Source organism: Petromyzon marinus, chromosome 55 (genome assembly GCF_048934315.1).
Source record: "Petromyzon marinus isolate PM22_M1 ecotype Great Lakes invasive population chromosome 55, UKy_Petmar_22M1.pri1.0, whole genome shotgun sequence".
NCBI classification, from domain to species: domain Eukaryota; kingdom Metazoa; phylum Chordata; class Hyperoartia; order Petromyzontiformes; family Petromyzontidae; genus Petromyzon; species Petromyzon marinus.
In genome coordinates this window covers 7,350,810-7,367,860 of record NC_133721.1, presented here as the reverse complement: position 1 = coordinate 7,367,860, position 17,051 = coordinate 7,350,810, and the positions used below count along the sequence as shown (strand labels likewise).

The 17,051-nt window shown below is 48.3% G+C and overlaps 1 protein-coding gene across 1 annotated transcript; it reads right to left on the bottom strand.

Moving 5' to 3' along the window:
* Nucleotides 1–3,852: 3,852 nt before the first annotated feature.
* CLTRN (collectrin, amino acid transport regulator) lies at nucleotides 3,853–16,089 on the bottom strand. Its single transcript, XM_032975270.2, has 7 exons — nucleotides 15,852–16,089; nucleotides 14,177–14,234; nucleotides 12,675–12,727; nucleotides 10,459–10,547; nucleotides 9,039–9,155; nucleotides 7,489–7,683; nucleotides 3,853–6,553 (listed from the first exon to the last, which is right to left on the bottom strand). The coding sequence occupies exons 1-7, from the start codon at nucleotides 15,921–15,923 to the stop codon at nucleotides 6,445–6,447; spliced, it is 693 nt and encodes a 230-aa protein (XP_032831161.2). The 5' UTR covers nucleotides 15,924–16,089; the 3' UTR covers nucleotides 3,853–6,444.
* Nucleotides 16,090–17,051: the final 962 nt, after the last annotated feature.

Below are 17,051 nucleotides of genomic sequence, written 5' to 3'. Positions count from 1 at the left end.
CTCCAAAAGTTGCCGTCTAGGCAGATACTGCTTAAGGTAAAAAATATATATATATTTTTTGTATAATTCTAGCCAGAGAGACATGTGAGTGGCTTAGGGAAGCCTTCATCCAGCAGTGGATTTGTAATGGCTGATTATTATGAAACATGGTTAAAGAAAGGTATTTCATGTTTGTGAGCATTATTTTTTTGTGCTCCGGTAAGTGGGCTTGGCAGGTCATGTCACCAGAAGTGATGATGGGCCGTGTTCACGACTAACAACGGAGTGAAGGCAGAATCAGAATATGTATTTATACTGGAGGAATCCGATGAGCTATGAAGCCTTCTTTCACAGATGTCCAGTCGGGGGGGGGGGGCAGAATGGGAGAGCACGCCTGAGAGGAGGTGCAACACAAAGGTGGAGTGATGACATTAGCTCGTGTGCTGGAACCAGATGTGGGATGTTCTGTCGGGGAGGCTGACTCCCGTCCCCTCGCTCACGTGGGAACCACTACTCCCCTCTTCCGTGTCCTGGGGAGGGTTACTGCTCACCGACTCCCCCCCCCCCCCCTTCGCTGTGGCCCCTCGGGGCATGATTCGGGCTGGCACGTAGCCACCAAAATTCGACGCGGCTACCTGCCCGGCGCCGCGCACCAATCGCACGCGCAGGACCCGGGGTCGGGGGTCGGAGGGCAGGGGCGTCACTCGTACGCGCGCAGCCGATTGGAGGAGGTGCCCCGGAGCAGGTTTAAAGGGCTCTGTGAACAACCTCGCGGGTGCGCCGCCCGTGTATCTCTCACACACGCTAACCACGAGCTACACAGTTAATCTCGCATGCACGCCGCCCGTCTACCTCGCGTACACGTTAACTACGAGCTACACGCAGCGGCGAGCGCACACACGCGGGTACAATACACGCTCGTGCGCAAACACAGAATACCACAACGAGAAGGCTCACCGCACATGCACTCCTCTCCGCACTCGCAGGGACGACACGACAAGGTTTATTGACTACTGGCGATTTATTCTCCGCGATTAACGTAGCTAAACTACCCGTGTCAGTGTGGGCCAGCAGGGCAGGTCTAACCTATCTCCCGGTGGTCTAGGACTCAATCTGTCTCATCTTTCCCTAATCACTCTCCCTAAGGATATTCCCCTTAATCTCACCTCTCTCCTGCGTACTCACGGTTCGACTCCGAGGTGTAGGAAGCCGCGGGAAGGCCAGGCTGTACGTAGTCCTCGCTGGGAACGTGGCCTGGCTGCGCTGCGACTCGTCTCACGGACGATCCAGTGGCAGGCACGATGACTCCTCCAATCCTTGACCCCAGAAGAACACGACTGACTGCCCCTTCCTTCCCTGCCCTTTTTTGTTGTCCTTACATCAAAGATAACTTGCCGCTAATCCGCTGGCCTCTCGTCCAATCAGGAGCCTCGGATTTCACGCTCCTCGCTAATCGGATCGGTGCTCTCTCCGACGTCCGCTTTTTACTCTTTAAACAAGCGCATTCGTCCTGCCAATCAGAGGGCCGCCCTGTTCTTACCGCCGCTCGTTGCTCCGCCCCACCCTCTACCTGCCTGCTGACCCGTGTCGAGTGTCCCGCTCTATCCGCGGCGGCTGAGCAGCCCCGTCGTGACCATACAACCTCCATCCAGGTCATGGCGCCGCGGTGCGAGTTACCCTCGGGGGAGGTCGCCCAATTCCCTGGTCGCAGGAAACCGTGAAGATTGGTCCCATGAGAGGGCTTCCGGGTGAAAACCTGTTGGCCAGGTGACTTCCCCTCGGGGCTCTATGTGGGGGTGTGTGTGTGTTCATGTGGGGGCTCTATGTGTGGGTGTGTGTGTTCATGTGGGGGCTCTATGTGTGGGTGTGTGTGTTCATGTGGGGGCTCTATGTGGGGGTGTGTGTGTTCATGTGGGGGCTCTATGTGGGGGTGTGTGTTCATTTGGGGGCTCTATGTGGGGGGTGTGTGTGTGTTCATGTGGGGGCTCTATGTGGGGGGGGTGTGTGTGTTCATGTGGGGGCTCTATGTGGGGTGTGTGTGTGTGTTCATGTGGGGGCTCTATGTGGGGGGGTGTTCATGTGGGGATCTATGTGGGTGTGTGTGTGTTCATGTGGGGGTTCTATGTGGGTGTGTGTGTGTTCATGTGGGGGTTCTATGTGGGGGGTGTTCATGTGGGGGCTCTATGTGGGGTGTGTGTGTTCATGTGGGGGTTCTATGTGGGGGGTGTTCATGTGGGGGCTCTATGTGGGGTGTGTGTGTGTGTGTTCATGTGGGGGCTCTATGTGGGGGGGTGTTCATGTTGGGGCTCTATGTGGGGTGTGTGTGTTCATGTGTGGGCTCTATGTGGGGGGGGGGGGGTGTTCATGTGGGGGCTCTATGTGGGATGTGTGTGTTCATGTGGGGGCTCTATGTGTGTGTGTTCATGTGGGGGCTCTATGTGTGTGTGTTCATGTGGGGGCTCTATGTGGGTGTGTGTGTGTTCATGTGGGGGCTCTATGTGGGGTGTGTGTGTTCATGTGGGGGCTCTATGTGGGGTGTGTGTGTTCATATGGGGGCTCTATCTGTGTGTGTTCATGTGGGGGCTCTATGTGGGTGTGGGTGTGTGTGTGTTCATGTGGGGGCTCTATGTGGGGTGTGTGTGTTCATGTGGGGTCTCTATGTGGGGTGTGTGTGTTCATGTGTGGGCTGGTGGGGGAAGCGCTGTGACGGAAGCCGGGCGGTTTCGTTGCTGCAGCACCCCCGCCGCAGGCACGGCTCCGACGGAGCGGCTTCGTTGCTGTGGCACCACAGTTCCATCAAGAGAACGTGACAGATTGCTTTGGAAGGTCTTCGTCTGTCCATGGAAAGATCATCGGTGATGGTCACGAGTAGATTTCTGTTGTTGAAATAAAATTCAAGTCAAGGTGTCTCTTATCTCACGCAGCCATTTAATATGTACTGTTGCATGTAAATTAATCTCACAATTGCTGAAATCATCAGAATGATATTGTCCCATTTATTCATGACAATAGGATGGGGCAAACCAGCCTTCCTCTTGTGACCTCCAAGTGAGATGCAGTGAGGGAAAAAAGTATTTGATCCCCTGCTGATTTTGTACGTTTGCCCACTGACAGAGAAATGATCAGTCTATCATTTTAATGGTAGGTGTATTTGAACAGTGACAAAACAATCCAGAAAAACGCATGTCAAAAATGTTATTCATTTATTTGCATTTAAATGAGGGAAATAAGTATTTGACCCCCTCTCAATCAGAAAGATTTATGGCTCCCAGGCGTCTTTAATGCAGGTAACGAGCTGAGATTAGGTGTATTCCTAATCTCAGCTTGTTACCTGTATAAAAGACACCTGTCCACAGAAGCAATCAATCAATCAGATTCCAAACTCTCCACCATGGCCAAGACCAAAGAGCTCTCCAAGGATGTCAGGGACAAGATTGTAGACCTACACAAGGCTGGAATGGGCTACAAGACCATTGCCAGGCAGCTTGGTGAGAAGGTGACAACAGTTGGTGCGATTATTCGCAAATGGAAGAAACACAAAAGAACTGTCAATCTCCCTCGGCCTGGGGCTCCATGCAAGATCTCACCTCGTGGAGTTGCAATGATCATGAGAACGGTGAGGAATCATCCCAGAACTACACGGGAGGATCTTGTCAATGATCTGTCCCTCCTCCCGGCTGCCCCACCCCCCACCTCGCCCTCCCCCCACCTTTCGCTCTCCCCAGCTCTCCCGTCGCCGCCGCAGATCTTGCTCTGCCCCACCCCCCACCTCTCTCTCCCTCCCAGCTCTCCCGTCGCCGGTAAACAGTGCGCGCACTTCAAACATTGTCGTTTAATTGTACAAGCAATTCATTTAAAACGTGATAGCATGTGCAATTTTAGTCTGAGTGGTTTATTCAGCAGTGCTTTAGTCAAAGGTAAGCGTTGCATAGTGGATAGTCTTACCATGAAAACATGTAACGAGCTAGGACATGTCACACGTGTAAAATATTTTTGGGATAGCCCGCACCTCCATATACCCCGCAGGGTCTTGTTTTGTTTGTAAAAAAAGTGGTATACCCCGCGGGTTATATGCGGGAAAATAGGTAAATACTTTATTTCTGGGACAATATTTTTCTTCAGGGGTCTACTTCACTCCGCGACTGGGGTAACCAATCAATCCGAAATCGGTGCCACACTCCGCGATGTCGAAACGCAGCGAGGGCGATTGCGCCGAAACCCTGAACGCTCGCAGTACGCACGGTAGCGGCGCATCGTGTACAGCTCGTCGAGATGAGTCGATTGCCCGCATCGCCGACCATCAACAGACTAGAAGTGACTACATCACGGACATTATGCGAGAGCCCGGGGTACTCTGGTAGCCACCAGTAGATGAGTCATCATCAGTCTGTCATTCCCGGGGCAATAGGCTCGTATTAAACCGAGAACCCATTTGATTTTGGCGGAGCAATGGGATGAAGTTATTTATAGGGCTCCATTTCCAATCAGACCCACATACTGGCACATTTCAGATAACTGACTTGAAGATATGCATATAAATTAGAATTTGCAAAGCTTAGGGCAGGGTAATAGCAGTGTGTATTGAGATTCAGATGTGTGCATCTTCACACGTGAGTCGCATTGACGCCGACATAATTCAAGGATGACCTCTTTTCGTGTAGGAATTGACGCAACACACTAAGTGTCTGTGTTTGTTATTTACATGGACAGGAGTTGTATTGAACGTATTTTTTTTTATTGTTAATTGCAAGGCCACATGTAATGCGATAACATAGTTTTAAATACTAGGCATGTAATGAGGCATTGATTTCTTCATATCTGCATCATGCGTGACAATCGATTGTTTACAATTCATACGTGCACATTGTATTATGTTACGTTTAGACGAACTGAACCAACGACACTGTACAAGCATACACTAAAAAAGCAATACAAATGAGGATTAAGTCAGACGCAACGATTTTTTTTCTTCTAATCCAATCGTGACCCCAGATAATGACGATGCATCAAATTTCAAGGGTGGTACGTTTTTTTACATTCTATTGCAAACTATATAAATACGCACAAGATTATTATTTTGTTAATTAACCGACAATAATTGGATTGTGAATCGGATTGTAACTGGATAAAAGAGAAACGGATCCAATTGCTGTGGGGCTGAATCATTACATGCCTCTTAGTGGACAATATAACGTCTACGTTTCTGCAATTACATTTTACGATGGATGCTTTTTTTAAAGTTTCATTTTGTTTAAGCCACCTTTTATTAATAGGAAACACATTTTTGTTATTATCATATGTTGGTAAACAGTGTTATTTTTAATTTCTCATTTAATGTGGTTGCTTTTGGTCTCATTTGCATTTGCTTCATTGCTGTACTCATTAGCAGAGTGAAGCTTGTGAAACAGATGCTGCTAGGTTGTGGGATGTTCATTGCTAGAATATTTGGAAGGTCGAATTCGGTGCAGAGTTTTCTTGATTAAAGACAATCTGCTGGATGATATTGGTCTGAAGAGTCAATAAGTTGAAGGGCTAGACCAATTTGAGTTCTTTGTGGAGATACTCCATGTTCTACTTGTGTTATTACTCTAATACTCCACAATATATGCATCAATTTGCGTCAATGATGTACTTCGTCTTTATGCAATGTTTTTTCACTCTTGAAAATGCGACTCCTTGTCCCTTGAGTTCTCACCTTATTAAAAACAATATTTTCTAAAAAATTAAGTAGTTGTTATGCAAAACGCTGCCGAACGAATACGTTAAAGGGTGCAGTACAACACATGGGGCAATCCTGTGGGTGGCAGTGAGCAGGGCAGCATTAACGCAGAGGATTTTAGAGGCTACAGCTCAAGGCCACAAATATTAAAATGGTTGAAACACAACGCTGATGATACATTCTAATCCATAGCACCTGCCGGTTTAATGCCAGAATATAAAATAAAGCTTTGTTAATGTTCAATTTGATTTAGCTTTACAATTAGTGTCCCACATTTTAAGTTAAAACTCAACAAAAAAACAAGGTGAATGACAATGGAGAGTGTGGAATGGGGCATGGGTGGTGGTAAAATGGTAGAGGGATGGAATTCATTATGCAAAGAGGAACCCCTAAAACGATAAGGGCACTAGGCCCTCACCAAACTCTTTAAAACTTTTTTTTCATTTTACCAGGTAAGGCCCACTGAGCTACTGTATATAGAATTTTCTCAGAAGCGACTGAGCACAAATGATAGCTCAACGAAGTGGCTTATCACGTCGAAATTTATCGCAGCCAAATACTCAAAACACGCGATGTCGATTCCACATGTGGAGGGGAAAAACCGGAGGACCCACAGCAAAAAAACACGACCACGGGGAGAGGGAAACGTGTGGAACTCCAAATATACAGCGAGCGTCGTGGTTCGGGATCGAACCCACGAACCTGAGGCATACCAGGCGATGGAGTTAACTTCTCGCCATGTTGGCCTAGAGGGCGGTGAAGGCATCTCCGTTGTGCTGGGTCGTACCGCTGGTCTCTGTGGGGAGTTCGTCTGCGGGGTAATTGGTGGCCTCTGGCTTAAGACTTCTTCTCTGCCTAGGCACAGCCAAGCAGAAAACACGGTTCGTCGTTATACATCGTGCAGTTATATGTGTAGGTATAGGTTAAATAGCGAAATGTAATAATAAGCGAAATAGGTGGAAATGGAATAATGGGTTCAATGGGATATTTTTTATTTCATCAACTTGCTCCATTTTCTTCATACAGTTGACAATGGAACTGCCCCAATTGTCACCAGAACCCGATCCAATCATATACTCGCTTGGAGAGCAGTGTTAAATTTGTCAACATTATTTATTATCCATCGCCTCACGACATGGTTTAAGAATCCTGAAGTGGCTATGGTAGTGTGATTAACATCTGGGGTCGATGCTTGGATACTTTTGTGGTTTACCAGGTTAGGGATGGCGATGACCTAGGAATCGCTGCTTATTCTCAAGCAGCGGTAATTTAGTTTACGCTTTTTTATTTTATTACAGCAATTCTCTTAGGACAGTCGACTCAAGCAAAAAAAACGTCGTTTGTTCACTCTTAGCCCCTCAACTATTATCAAATCAGCCAATTAATGAACTCAGTAACTAATTTTATATGCTGGTCATATATATAAATTCACCATTTTCGGTATACCTCAGTGCACTGCGGTTTCCCATCATAAATGATCTTCGTTCTGCGTCATGAATGAGACCAATTATTTTTGTTTCGTCAGTAACACATTCGTCTTAGGGCTTAGGGGTCGTCGTCTTCATCATCGTCTTGCTTTCGATGATTTTCGACCACCCCGAGTCATCGTTGAATTCAAACGAAAAAACACCGTTGACAAAAATAATTTCACAAATGATTACGCATTGGTGGCCAGCGCCGACCGCCACCACCACCCCCCCCACCCCCCCCCGACTCACCTCACCCATCGGTCCCGCACTTGCCCACCGTCATTATTATAATGAGGATCCGGAGGGCCATGCCTCGCTCACCTGTATCGCTTGCGCCACGCGTCCGCGAAGAGGGCGATGATTGCCAGGACGGAAGCCCCGCTCACGACGCCGTAGGCCACGAGCCACGCATTCTTGAACGCGGAGCGCGTCGGAGCCAGCGTCGGCTTGATGCCCACGAACTCCAGCGTCCTCACGTCCAGCATGAAGGCCCGGTTCATGCGTGGACGCGACAACCTTCAAGGCCAGGGGATCGGCGTCACTGGTTGCCGTTGGAGTGGGGTGCGTTGTGCACGTTGAACTTCTTTCGCACCGTAACGTGAACGACCGTGCTAATCGGAGGCGCTGGGGTGTGTCGGGCAATGTCGTGGTAGCAGTGAGGTCACCTAACACTTAAACCCATTCGTCAATGACACTGCCCTTACGGAAGACTAAATACGATGATAGGCAACATTTCAGGCAATGCGCCTGCTTCTTGCCTGACATGCCACCTGTCGTTGTATCCTCCAGGTTACAGAAAACACACCGCTTCTCCCCTGTACAGTATTCTAAAGTAGAAGTTAGGGTGCGTCTTATAATCTGGGTGGTGTTTACGAGTTGCGTCTTATATTCCAGGGCATCTTATAAGCTGAGGAATATGGCACAGTAAAACCCCGGCTACCCAGAACCGGGGAGGCGGAAAAAAAAACTACATTTTATAATTCATTTGGAATGCAAGAACGTAGTCGTAATAATACAATGATGAGACATCCGATACACTTTTGAATAAGTTACTTAACATAAAATGTACAACATGTGCTGGGACATGTTCAATCGTGTACATCATTTGGCGACACTGCGTTGGCGGTGTGCACGACAGCACAACACGACAAAAAAAACGATATGACGCATTCGTCAATTTTCTCTTTCAAGGCAGTATTACTGACGAAGCTGTTCAATATTTACGTGCCTAAGTGACAGCGTTGGGGGGGGGGGAGCGAACGTCGAACTGGAATGGAGACGGGGTGGGGGGTGGTGGGAGTTTGTGTCATGATGAAATTGAAAAATGAAGAGTGTACAAACACACACAAGACATGGGGAGCGACCCGGCATGCTTTAGTAGCACATTGGTCAGCAACTAACATAACACGAGTACATTTTTTGCGAATTCGGTACCAAAAAAAAAAACGAACCCCTCTATGTTTCAAGAGCCGCAATGCAAGTGGTGAATACGAGACGGCGGTGGGGAGCAGCAGGCTGCCGTCCCCTGCTTTTCGTACAATAACGAGGGTGGGAATCTTTCAGAACGAGTCGAACAAACAGAAAGGGGGGGGGGGGGGTTATGATTTCGGACCCAGGAACGCAACCCCATTGCTTCCCATTAGGTTACATTATTTGCCGAACGCGGTATTTTGCTCGACGCGGCATTTTCCCATGAGCGTAGCCACCCCAGCGGTCGGCCTCGGTTCTAAAACCCGTAGCGCGTTGTTTCTTCCCCAGGCCGGCGTGATTGACGCTTCGCTTGTGCGCCACTGCCAACGCTGCATCGCGCACGAGCGGTCGATTTATTGTCTAGGAAGGCGACGTGGGGCGTGCCGGGGGTGGCCACTGACCTGATGGCACGCACCAGCTGCTGTTTCTCCACCAGGGTGTGCGTCAGCTTCGGATTCATCACCGCAAAGTAGAAGGAGATTCTCTTCGTCTTGGCGCACACGATCACGTGTTCGGTCCTGCTCGGGCAACGTGGTTGGGTCGTATGTCATTGATGAAGGTGAACAACTTTTTTTTTTTGTCTTCGTAAAAAAGCAAATATATCGCAGCTGTGCTGTCGAATGTCATGGGGAGAGTGCTCGGATACGTTATGCTTTTTGGTTTTATTTTTGCGCGTGTGATTCCTCCTCCTCCACCGCCCCCCCCCCCAACAATTTCTTCAGAATCATAATCTTTAGCAGATTATTTATTTAGACTGGAGCAATCCGATGAGCTATCGAGCTCGTTTTCACAGATGTCCAGCAGAAGCGGGTGAGAAAGTTACAACAACAACAATATTTTTGGTTTTTTCGGTAAAGTCACGTAGAAGGGAAACAATAAAACAATAAAATATATATATAAAACAATAAAATTCTCACGACGTTTAGACTGCAACACAAGCAATCATCGCCTGATGATTATTGCTTGTGTTGCAGTCGAAACCTCGTGAGAATTTTATTGTTTTATACTTTTGTATTGTTTTATTGTTTCCCTTCTACGCGACTTTACTGAAAGAACCAAGCTTTCAATCAAAACAACAACAATATAACAAAGACATGTTATGTTTCAGTCGTGCCATCAGTTGTGTCATCGACATTCATGGGAACAATTAATTTGGATCTCTCGTGAAGCAGTGCAAGGTAACGGTCGATGGAAGCAGATATCACCGAACTTCTTCTGAAATCCCTTCAAGTGCCACGACGAGGATGGCTCATCCTAACGCAGCAGCGCCTTCTTGCGAGCTCAATGTGATGGGAACTTTAAAATTTTGATTTAAAGCTTTCGTGACTGCAGGGATTCACATTCTTGGTTCTTTCGGTAAAGTCACCACGTAGAAGGGAAACAATAAAATAAAAAAAAAATATATAAAATAAATAAAATTCTCACGACGTTTCGACTGCAACACAAGCAATCATCATCAGGTGTGAAAACCACAGCAAGAAAATTTTGAATAAAGCTGGCGGCCCTTTTAACGTTAGCAGCACGGTGAGCGACCTGGCAGCCATTCAGATGGACGAGTCCATCCATGCTCGGAAAAGAGGAGGGGGGGAGACTAAAATAATGGATGCGGTCTGAAAGCCGCCGTAAGCGCGAACAATCGGGTCTTAGTTGATTGTTCACGCCCACGGTGGCTCCAATACCGCATCCACCACCCCCGTCTCCCCCCCCTCCTCTCCTCCGAACACAGATGTTGTTATTTTATTGTTTCCCTTCTCCGTGACTTTACCGAAAGAACCCAGAAGATGTGATGGGAAGTGCCCGTGGGCTGCGTGCATCGCTCACGTGAAGGCGTCGTGCTGCTCGGGGCTTTTACGCATCGCGTAGGCGACGGCGCTTCGGAAGAGGAACAGCTCCGAGTCGTCCCACACATACTGGCAGACGCGCGCGTGGGCATGCAGGCGGGAGTTCGACGGGTGGACACAAGGAAAACAAATACCTTTTAGGTGAACAGGATTTTTTGTTTAATCAAACTGATTTTTTTTTAATTCTTAACACTGACCAAAGTCACCTGACTCCCTGCATATGAGCTAACCACGTCACTCCATCTCTACAGTGGCCGCTGTCCTTTTGGCTGCCATTCTGTCACAAGCCCTGTCCGATCGCAGGAAACCATCTCAGGGAGTGATGTGTTCTGCCTAAGCCCACTTATGTTCAGAGTCGATGTGAGTCCTCTGATTAGTGTGTTGTGTTTGTTTCTCGAACCCCTCTCTCTCTCTCTCTGCAAGCGTAATTCCAAGTGTCCACTTATCGAGCTTTCAGTTCCGTGTTCTTTGTCAGCGCCACTGTTTGTGATCCGCACGAGATCACCGGTATTGTGCACTGAGTCTTCTTCAGGCACAATGTATGCCGCTTTTGGTGATAAACTTCCATGAAAAAAAAACAATCCCTCCTGTGTTTGTGCACCTCTTTATTTGATTGTCTCAGCATCGTCTTGGTTCTTTCGGTAAAGTCACGTAGAAGGGAAATAATAAAATAATAAAAATGAAACTATTAAATTCTCACGACGTTTCAATTGCAACACAAGCAATCATCATCAGGTGTGAAAACCACAGCAAGAAAATTTTAAAATAAACGCCACTTTTTCACATTTTATGTGTGGGAGGGCACAAGCTGGCGTGAGTAGGTTAAACGTTGAGTTTTATAAGGGCACCACCGGGTGACCAGCCCCTCCCCACCCAGCCCCAAACCCCTACCACCCCCCACCCAGCCCCTCCCCACCGTCCCCTCCCTACCCAGCCCTTCCCTCCCCACCCAACCCCTCCCCACCCTCCCCTCTCCACCCAGCCCCACCCCTCACATTTTTGGATGCACGACGGACGGACGGACACAATAATCCCCTGTGGGCTGGTGTAACCAGGAGGTTCCTACCAGTATAAATAAAGGCATCAACGTCAGCTCAGAGAACGTATTAGCCATCTCAGATATGCTCACAACATAGTCATTATAACAACCAATTAATACGAATCGCAGGTAATGATTGAATCACTTTCTAAAACAAGGCCGCGAACGGTTCCATTCATGTAAGAGAAAAACAAAAGCCACCTAAAGCACATCGTTTCCCAAACGAACATAAAATATCTGTTGGGAGGAACGCAATTGAAAAAAAAGACAGCATCAAAGATAAATAACCACATTTTCATTACAAAATAGGCAAGCTTACATGAATCCGCACTGCATACACACGTGTATTCATGTATATATGCAGTGTATGTTGAACTTCTTTCACACCGTACGTAGCCAACCGTGCTAATCGGAGATGCTGGGGAAGGACAACAAACTAAACACAAAAATCAGCTTTAAAGAAATTAGTTTTCAACCTAGATTTAAAATAAAAACATTGCTCCCATTGGCTTCCTTATATCAAAAGGAAGAGTGTTCCAGAAGGCTGCAGAAGTACGTGATCATGTATGAAGAGATCCAGGCGTTTAATCACAAGGTGTGTTTACATGGGAATGGAAAATGGCTTAATGTCTTAAGGGAGAATTACTTGCGTGTTTGTTTAGGGTAGATGTTCGATTTTTCCTTGATTCAATCATTACTTTCTTTTGCTGAGAAAGGTTAATCGTTAAGTATTCGAGTTAAACACCACCGGGTTCATTTAGACTCTGAGCCGCAGTCCACATGCGCAGTGCTGCCGAATTCCTTGAGTCTTCTTCTTCTTCTTACGTGTCGCCTGCTGATGTAGACGCAATGCAACAACTACAATTTTACATGCCAGTGGTCGAGCCAGACAACCGTGGTCGGGGGCAGTGGAGTCGTGTATCGCTGCGATGTCTCCGTCGTATTTGTGAATAGGGCGTTGTTTTGCTTTACGTCGTACGGTCTGTTCTGTATCACCGCGGTCGCACACTCCTGGAGAGTTATTACGTTTCCATTTGCTGCATCAGGTAACCGCATCTGCCATGGTTTGTGCAGTGGACCATGAGCTTCGTGGAAGGTCAAACCCAGGCATCTACTGCGTTTGTTTTTTTTTCACAAGGAGTTTGTGCAAAACTCACCGCATTCTCACCCAGCTGCTTCTTCAGACTGATCCTCACCTTAACACTTGTATCTGTGAAGTAATCACGCGGACCACACACACACAGACAATGATCCATAGATACGGCTTAACAGACTATTGGGATATACACACAGGGTTTATGATATGGCATACGTGTGGGTGGCATGGTCAACAGTCATTCCCGGCCGCCTGCGTCTTCCCAGTGCTGATATTTGCATGCCACGCCGGGCGCAGTACTCATTTACGGTGAAGGATAAAGTTTGACCTTTGAATCCCAAATTCTGAGACGCTAAGCAGAGTTGAATATGGATCGTGAGTTGGTCGTGGGGGACCCCCACCATAGCAAACAGCTTGTCATGTAGCCTGTGTGGGAGCATGGTAGGCAGCAGAGGACAGTGCAGCAACATCCACTATTGTACTGTACCGTATAGGCTCCCGTATCATCAGCATGGCAACATTTGGTCAAATAATCTCCCTACTGGGATGGGAACCCCGTCATCCAGCAGTGGATTGATAAAGGGCTGTCCTCGTGACCTTGAAGGAAGCGCATCGTCGGGAATCGGAAGCCCGGATGACAATACATGTAGCACTGATTACGGATCCACTTGCATTACTACTGCCCACGGGTACGCAGCCATGGAAGCTGGCATACTCATTCATGATTTAAACTCGTGACCCTGCACAGTATCGGCAGGAAAGTGAGGCAGGCAGCCAGACGGCGAGCCGGCGCCAAATTCTCCCCCACAAAGCTCTGCGGTCCCCCTATATATTAAGGTGTTTATCGGCCAATATAATGCACGCGTGTTTGTGCACGTGGGAAGAATACAGAGCACCCGGCGAATAACCCACGCATGCGAGGGGGCAACACTGTATCCCATACAGATGGAGCAGGTGGGGCCCCCATTGGCTGTCCTGCCTGCTGGCAAGCCAGGGCGTGGCTCTTTGTCGACGTCCCACACAGGTAGGGAGTTTCACATTGATAAAATAAAAATGTGCGTCATCCACCAAGCCTCGCCGCCTCCACAAGGCTGGATCAGCACCACGCAAGGCCCACTTTGTCCACCCAAACACGGACGTTGACGCACCGTGCCCAGGCACTGGTTAGGCGAGAGATGACTAAGGGAATGCACCCGGGACTGGCTCAGATATTCACCACCGATGCCAGCAATGGCCAGGAATCAACGTCCAGGTAAGAGCAGTGTGCTCACCACTGCGCCACCGCTGAACCCCACAAGTAGAGATAAAGACAAAGATCCCACAACTGTCCTACGTAGACTGTTGGGGCAAGTGGGAATAAACACCACGCATCTCCCGAGACGAATTTATCGACGCAAGTGACTGCAATTGCACGCACACTCTGTGCTCACACTAAGCTAATCACGTCCACTAACTACTTGGCGATGGTAGATGTTGTTGTTTTAATAACGCTGCCAGTTGTGTGTTGTGCAAATTGTACAATGAAGCCTTGGGTGTACGTGTGTGTGTGTGTGCACACATCACCTTTACAGATATTCCCACACATGGGACCATCAGTCTCATTGAAGAACGATGTACATAGCTGAAAAATAAAGGCGAATAACAACAACAAAATTGGAAAGCAAGCGGAGGCATTAATACACGCGCGCATATTGTTGGCATATCCAACCGCGCCTCCGATTCGCACGGTTGTCTACGAACGATGCGAAAAGAATATGAATTTTGATTTGAAGCTTTCGTGACTGCCGGAATCCATACTCTTCGATTCTTTCGGTAAAGTCACGTGGGTAGAAATAAAATAGTAGATCGCAACGTTTCGATCGTCACACAAGCAATCGACACACAAGCAATCGTCACACAAGCAATCGACACACAAGCAATCGCCCCCAACTGAGGACGATTGCTTGCGTGGCGATCGAAACGTCGCGATCTTTTTATTTTTTCTCCCTACGTGACTTTACCGAAAGAATCAAAGAGTGTGGATGCGAAAGAAGTTCAACGCACGTACGTACATATCACGGCACCTTTTTTTTTCCAGCAACAGATTGTGAAAAATAAGAATAGGTTTTACCCTTTCTGGCAATAAAACAAGGTGGTTAAGATGTTCAAACGCCAAATTTGAATACCTTTTGCAAGGAATCATGCATTGTCTTTGTGCTGTTCGACGTTTGTCTACTCTGTGTCTGACACTGGTGAGACTAGATCATGAAGAAGGCTGTCTCTGGTGTAGGCCAATCAGTTTCAAAGACAATGCCTTGTGCATGTTTTTCGTTCTTTCGGTAAAGTCACGTAAGTATAAAATTAAAAAAATAAAGTTAATCAAGTCACGACGTTTCGGAGGCGACACAAGCTGTTCTAGTTACACCTGATGACGGAAGCTTGTGTTGCCTCCGAAACGTCGTGATTTGATTAACTTTACTTTTTTTTACTTACGTGACTTTACCGAAAGAACCAAAGAGTGTGGATCATCGCAGTCACGAAAACTTCAAATCTAGAATTGTTTGCATGTTCACCACCAACACGTGTGGTTAATGCAGGCTTCATAACCAGGCGCCAGAGTAAGGCGTCAACTGAGTCCTGGCTTTCAAAAACCCACACAACGAGAGAAAAATTTTTGCGACGCACGTGTTCATTTTAACATGATACAACAATGTAGAATGCTGTAGGGTGATATCTGGGGGGGGGGGGGAGCAGTGGAACAATAATCCACACACTCCACCAGTGAAATTCCCTGCAGTGGGTAACATCAGTCGCGAGTGTTTAACTGACATGGTGCTGACCACCGCGATGGCCAGGCGTCTTCCACAATGGCCATATTTGTTGAACTAGGTGGGTGGACGTACCAACACTTTACGCCACCACGCCGCGGCCTGGCGATATGATAGTCTTTGGCGATCTCCATTTGCACGGCCGTGCGGAGAGAGAGAACGTGCGGATTTAAGATGCCCCCCCCTCCCCGCCCACCCCTGTTGCTTCAACTGCCGCGACAGGTGATCGAGCCTGCGACCTCTACAACGGGAGTCTTCACGCGCTAACCATACGACAACCACGGCCACAACGGCGAAAGGGTGCCGGCATCAATTGGCAAAGCGGGTGACGCATTTGGTCGTCGTAACGTGATGCGTCGGTTGGCTACGGTGCGGGTGCGAAAGAGGTCCAACAACGGGGCGCGCGTAAGCGGCTCACATCGGTGACTTACCGAGCTCACGCGAAGACTCAGAGCAGCCAGCACGAAGCAATTCGCGAGCAGGCGCACGCGGAGACCACCCATTGGGGCTGGCCACGAAACGTCTGGCTAATTCGCAGGAAAGGGGCGCTTCGACGCCGTGATGTGAAAACCACCCTTGCTTTGTTGTATCTTCCCCGTGAATGCGCGCACGCACACGGACACGCACACGCGGCTTTCCCTTGGCATATCTTTACTGATCGTGAAAAAAAACCCCACTAACTCTCCAAATGTTCTACTCTCAGTGTTATTCATTTACAAATAGTTACGCACCGCACCAGCACTTTATTTTGTTACGCACTGACTGCTAATGACGTTCTCGCGCATGGCAGCAGTCTGGGCTCAGGAGCCAAGTGGAGGTGTCCTACTGATGGCCACGACGAGAGGGCATCGGGAGAGAGACTTTTTGACTTTTAAACAACTTTTATTGCCGCCAGCGGCAACAGCACTGGAGGCGATTCCGATATGAAATACACAAAGTCACCAGCAACACAAATGAAAATAAACGCTATAAATCCACGCGCTGTGGCGCTAAATGCGTCGCGCACAACACGAAAGAAAAGGCACGTGGTGGTGGTGATGGTGGTGTTCATCGCGCACGCCACGCTGACGAGCGAGCGCTTCAGAAGGTGAACACGCTGGTACAGAGAGGGGCTTTTCCGGCTCCCCAGCGTTCGAAGAAGACGCGCTGCACATCACCGACACGTGTGTGTGGTACGTGGCGTGAACCAGCAGGAGCCGCGCCTTGAGCAGGCCTCTGAACACTGGAAGCACCGCAGAGCAGCCGTCAGTGTCACCTTGCAGCATCTTTTTTTCTCTAATCTTTGGTTCTATTAGGTAAAGTCACGTAGGTAAAAAAAAATCACGACGTTTCGGCCACAACACAAGCGGCCTTCATCAGGTGAAGGGACCAGACTGCCTCGAAGACACCGCTGGAGTGAAACACAGCCAAGCTCAGACCACGACCTTTAAGCTGCGTGAGAGGAATTAAAGGTCGTTGTCTGAGCTTGGCTCTGTTTCACTCCAGCGCTGTCTTCGAGACAGTCTGGTCCCTTCACCTGATGAGGGCCGCTTGTGTTGTGGCCGAAACGTCGTGATTTTTTTTTTACCTACGTGACTTTACCGAATAGAACCAAAGAGTATGGATCCTTGCAGTCACGAAAGCTTCAAATC

Coding starts and splice junctions, on each gene's coding strand:
- CLTRN (XM_032975270.2), bottom strand. CDS start 15,923: ATGGGTGGTCTCCGCGTGCGCCTGCTCGCGAATTGCTTCGTGCTGGCT. Junction 14,235..15,851: donor TGAGTCTTCGCGTGAGCTCG/GTAAGTCACCGA, acceptor TTTATTTTTCAG/CTATGTACATCGTTCTTCAA. Junction 12,728..14,176: donor GTGTGGGAATATCTGTAAAG/GTGATGTGTGCA, acceptor ATTACTTCACAG/ATACAAGTGTTAAGGTGAGG.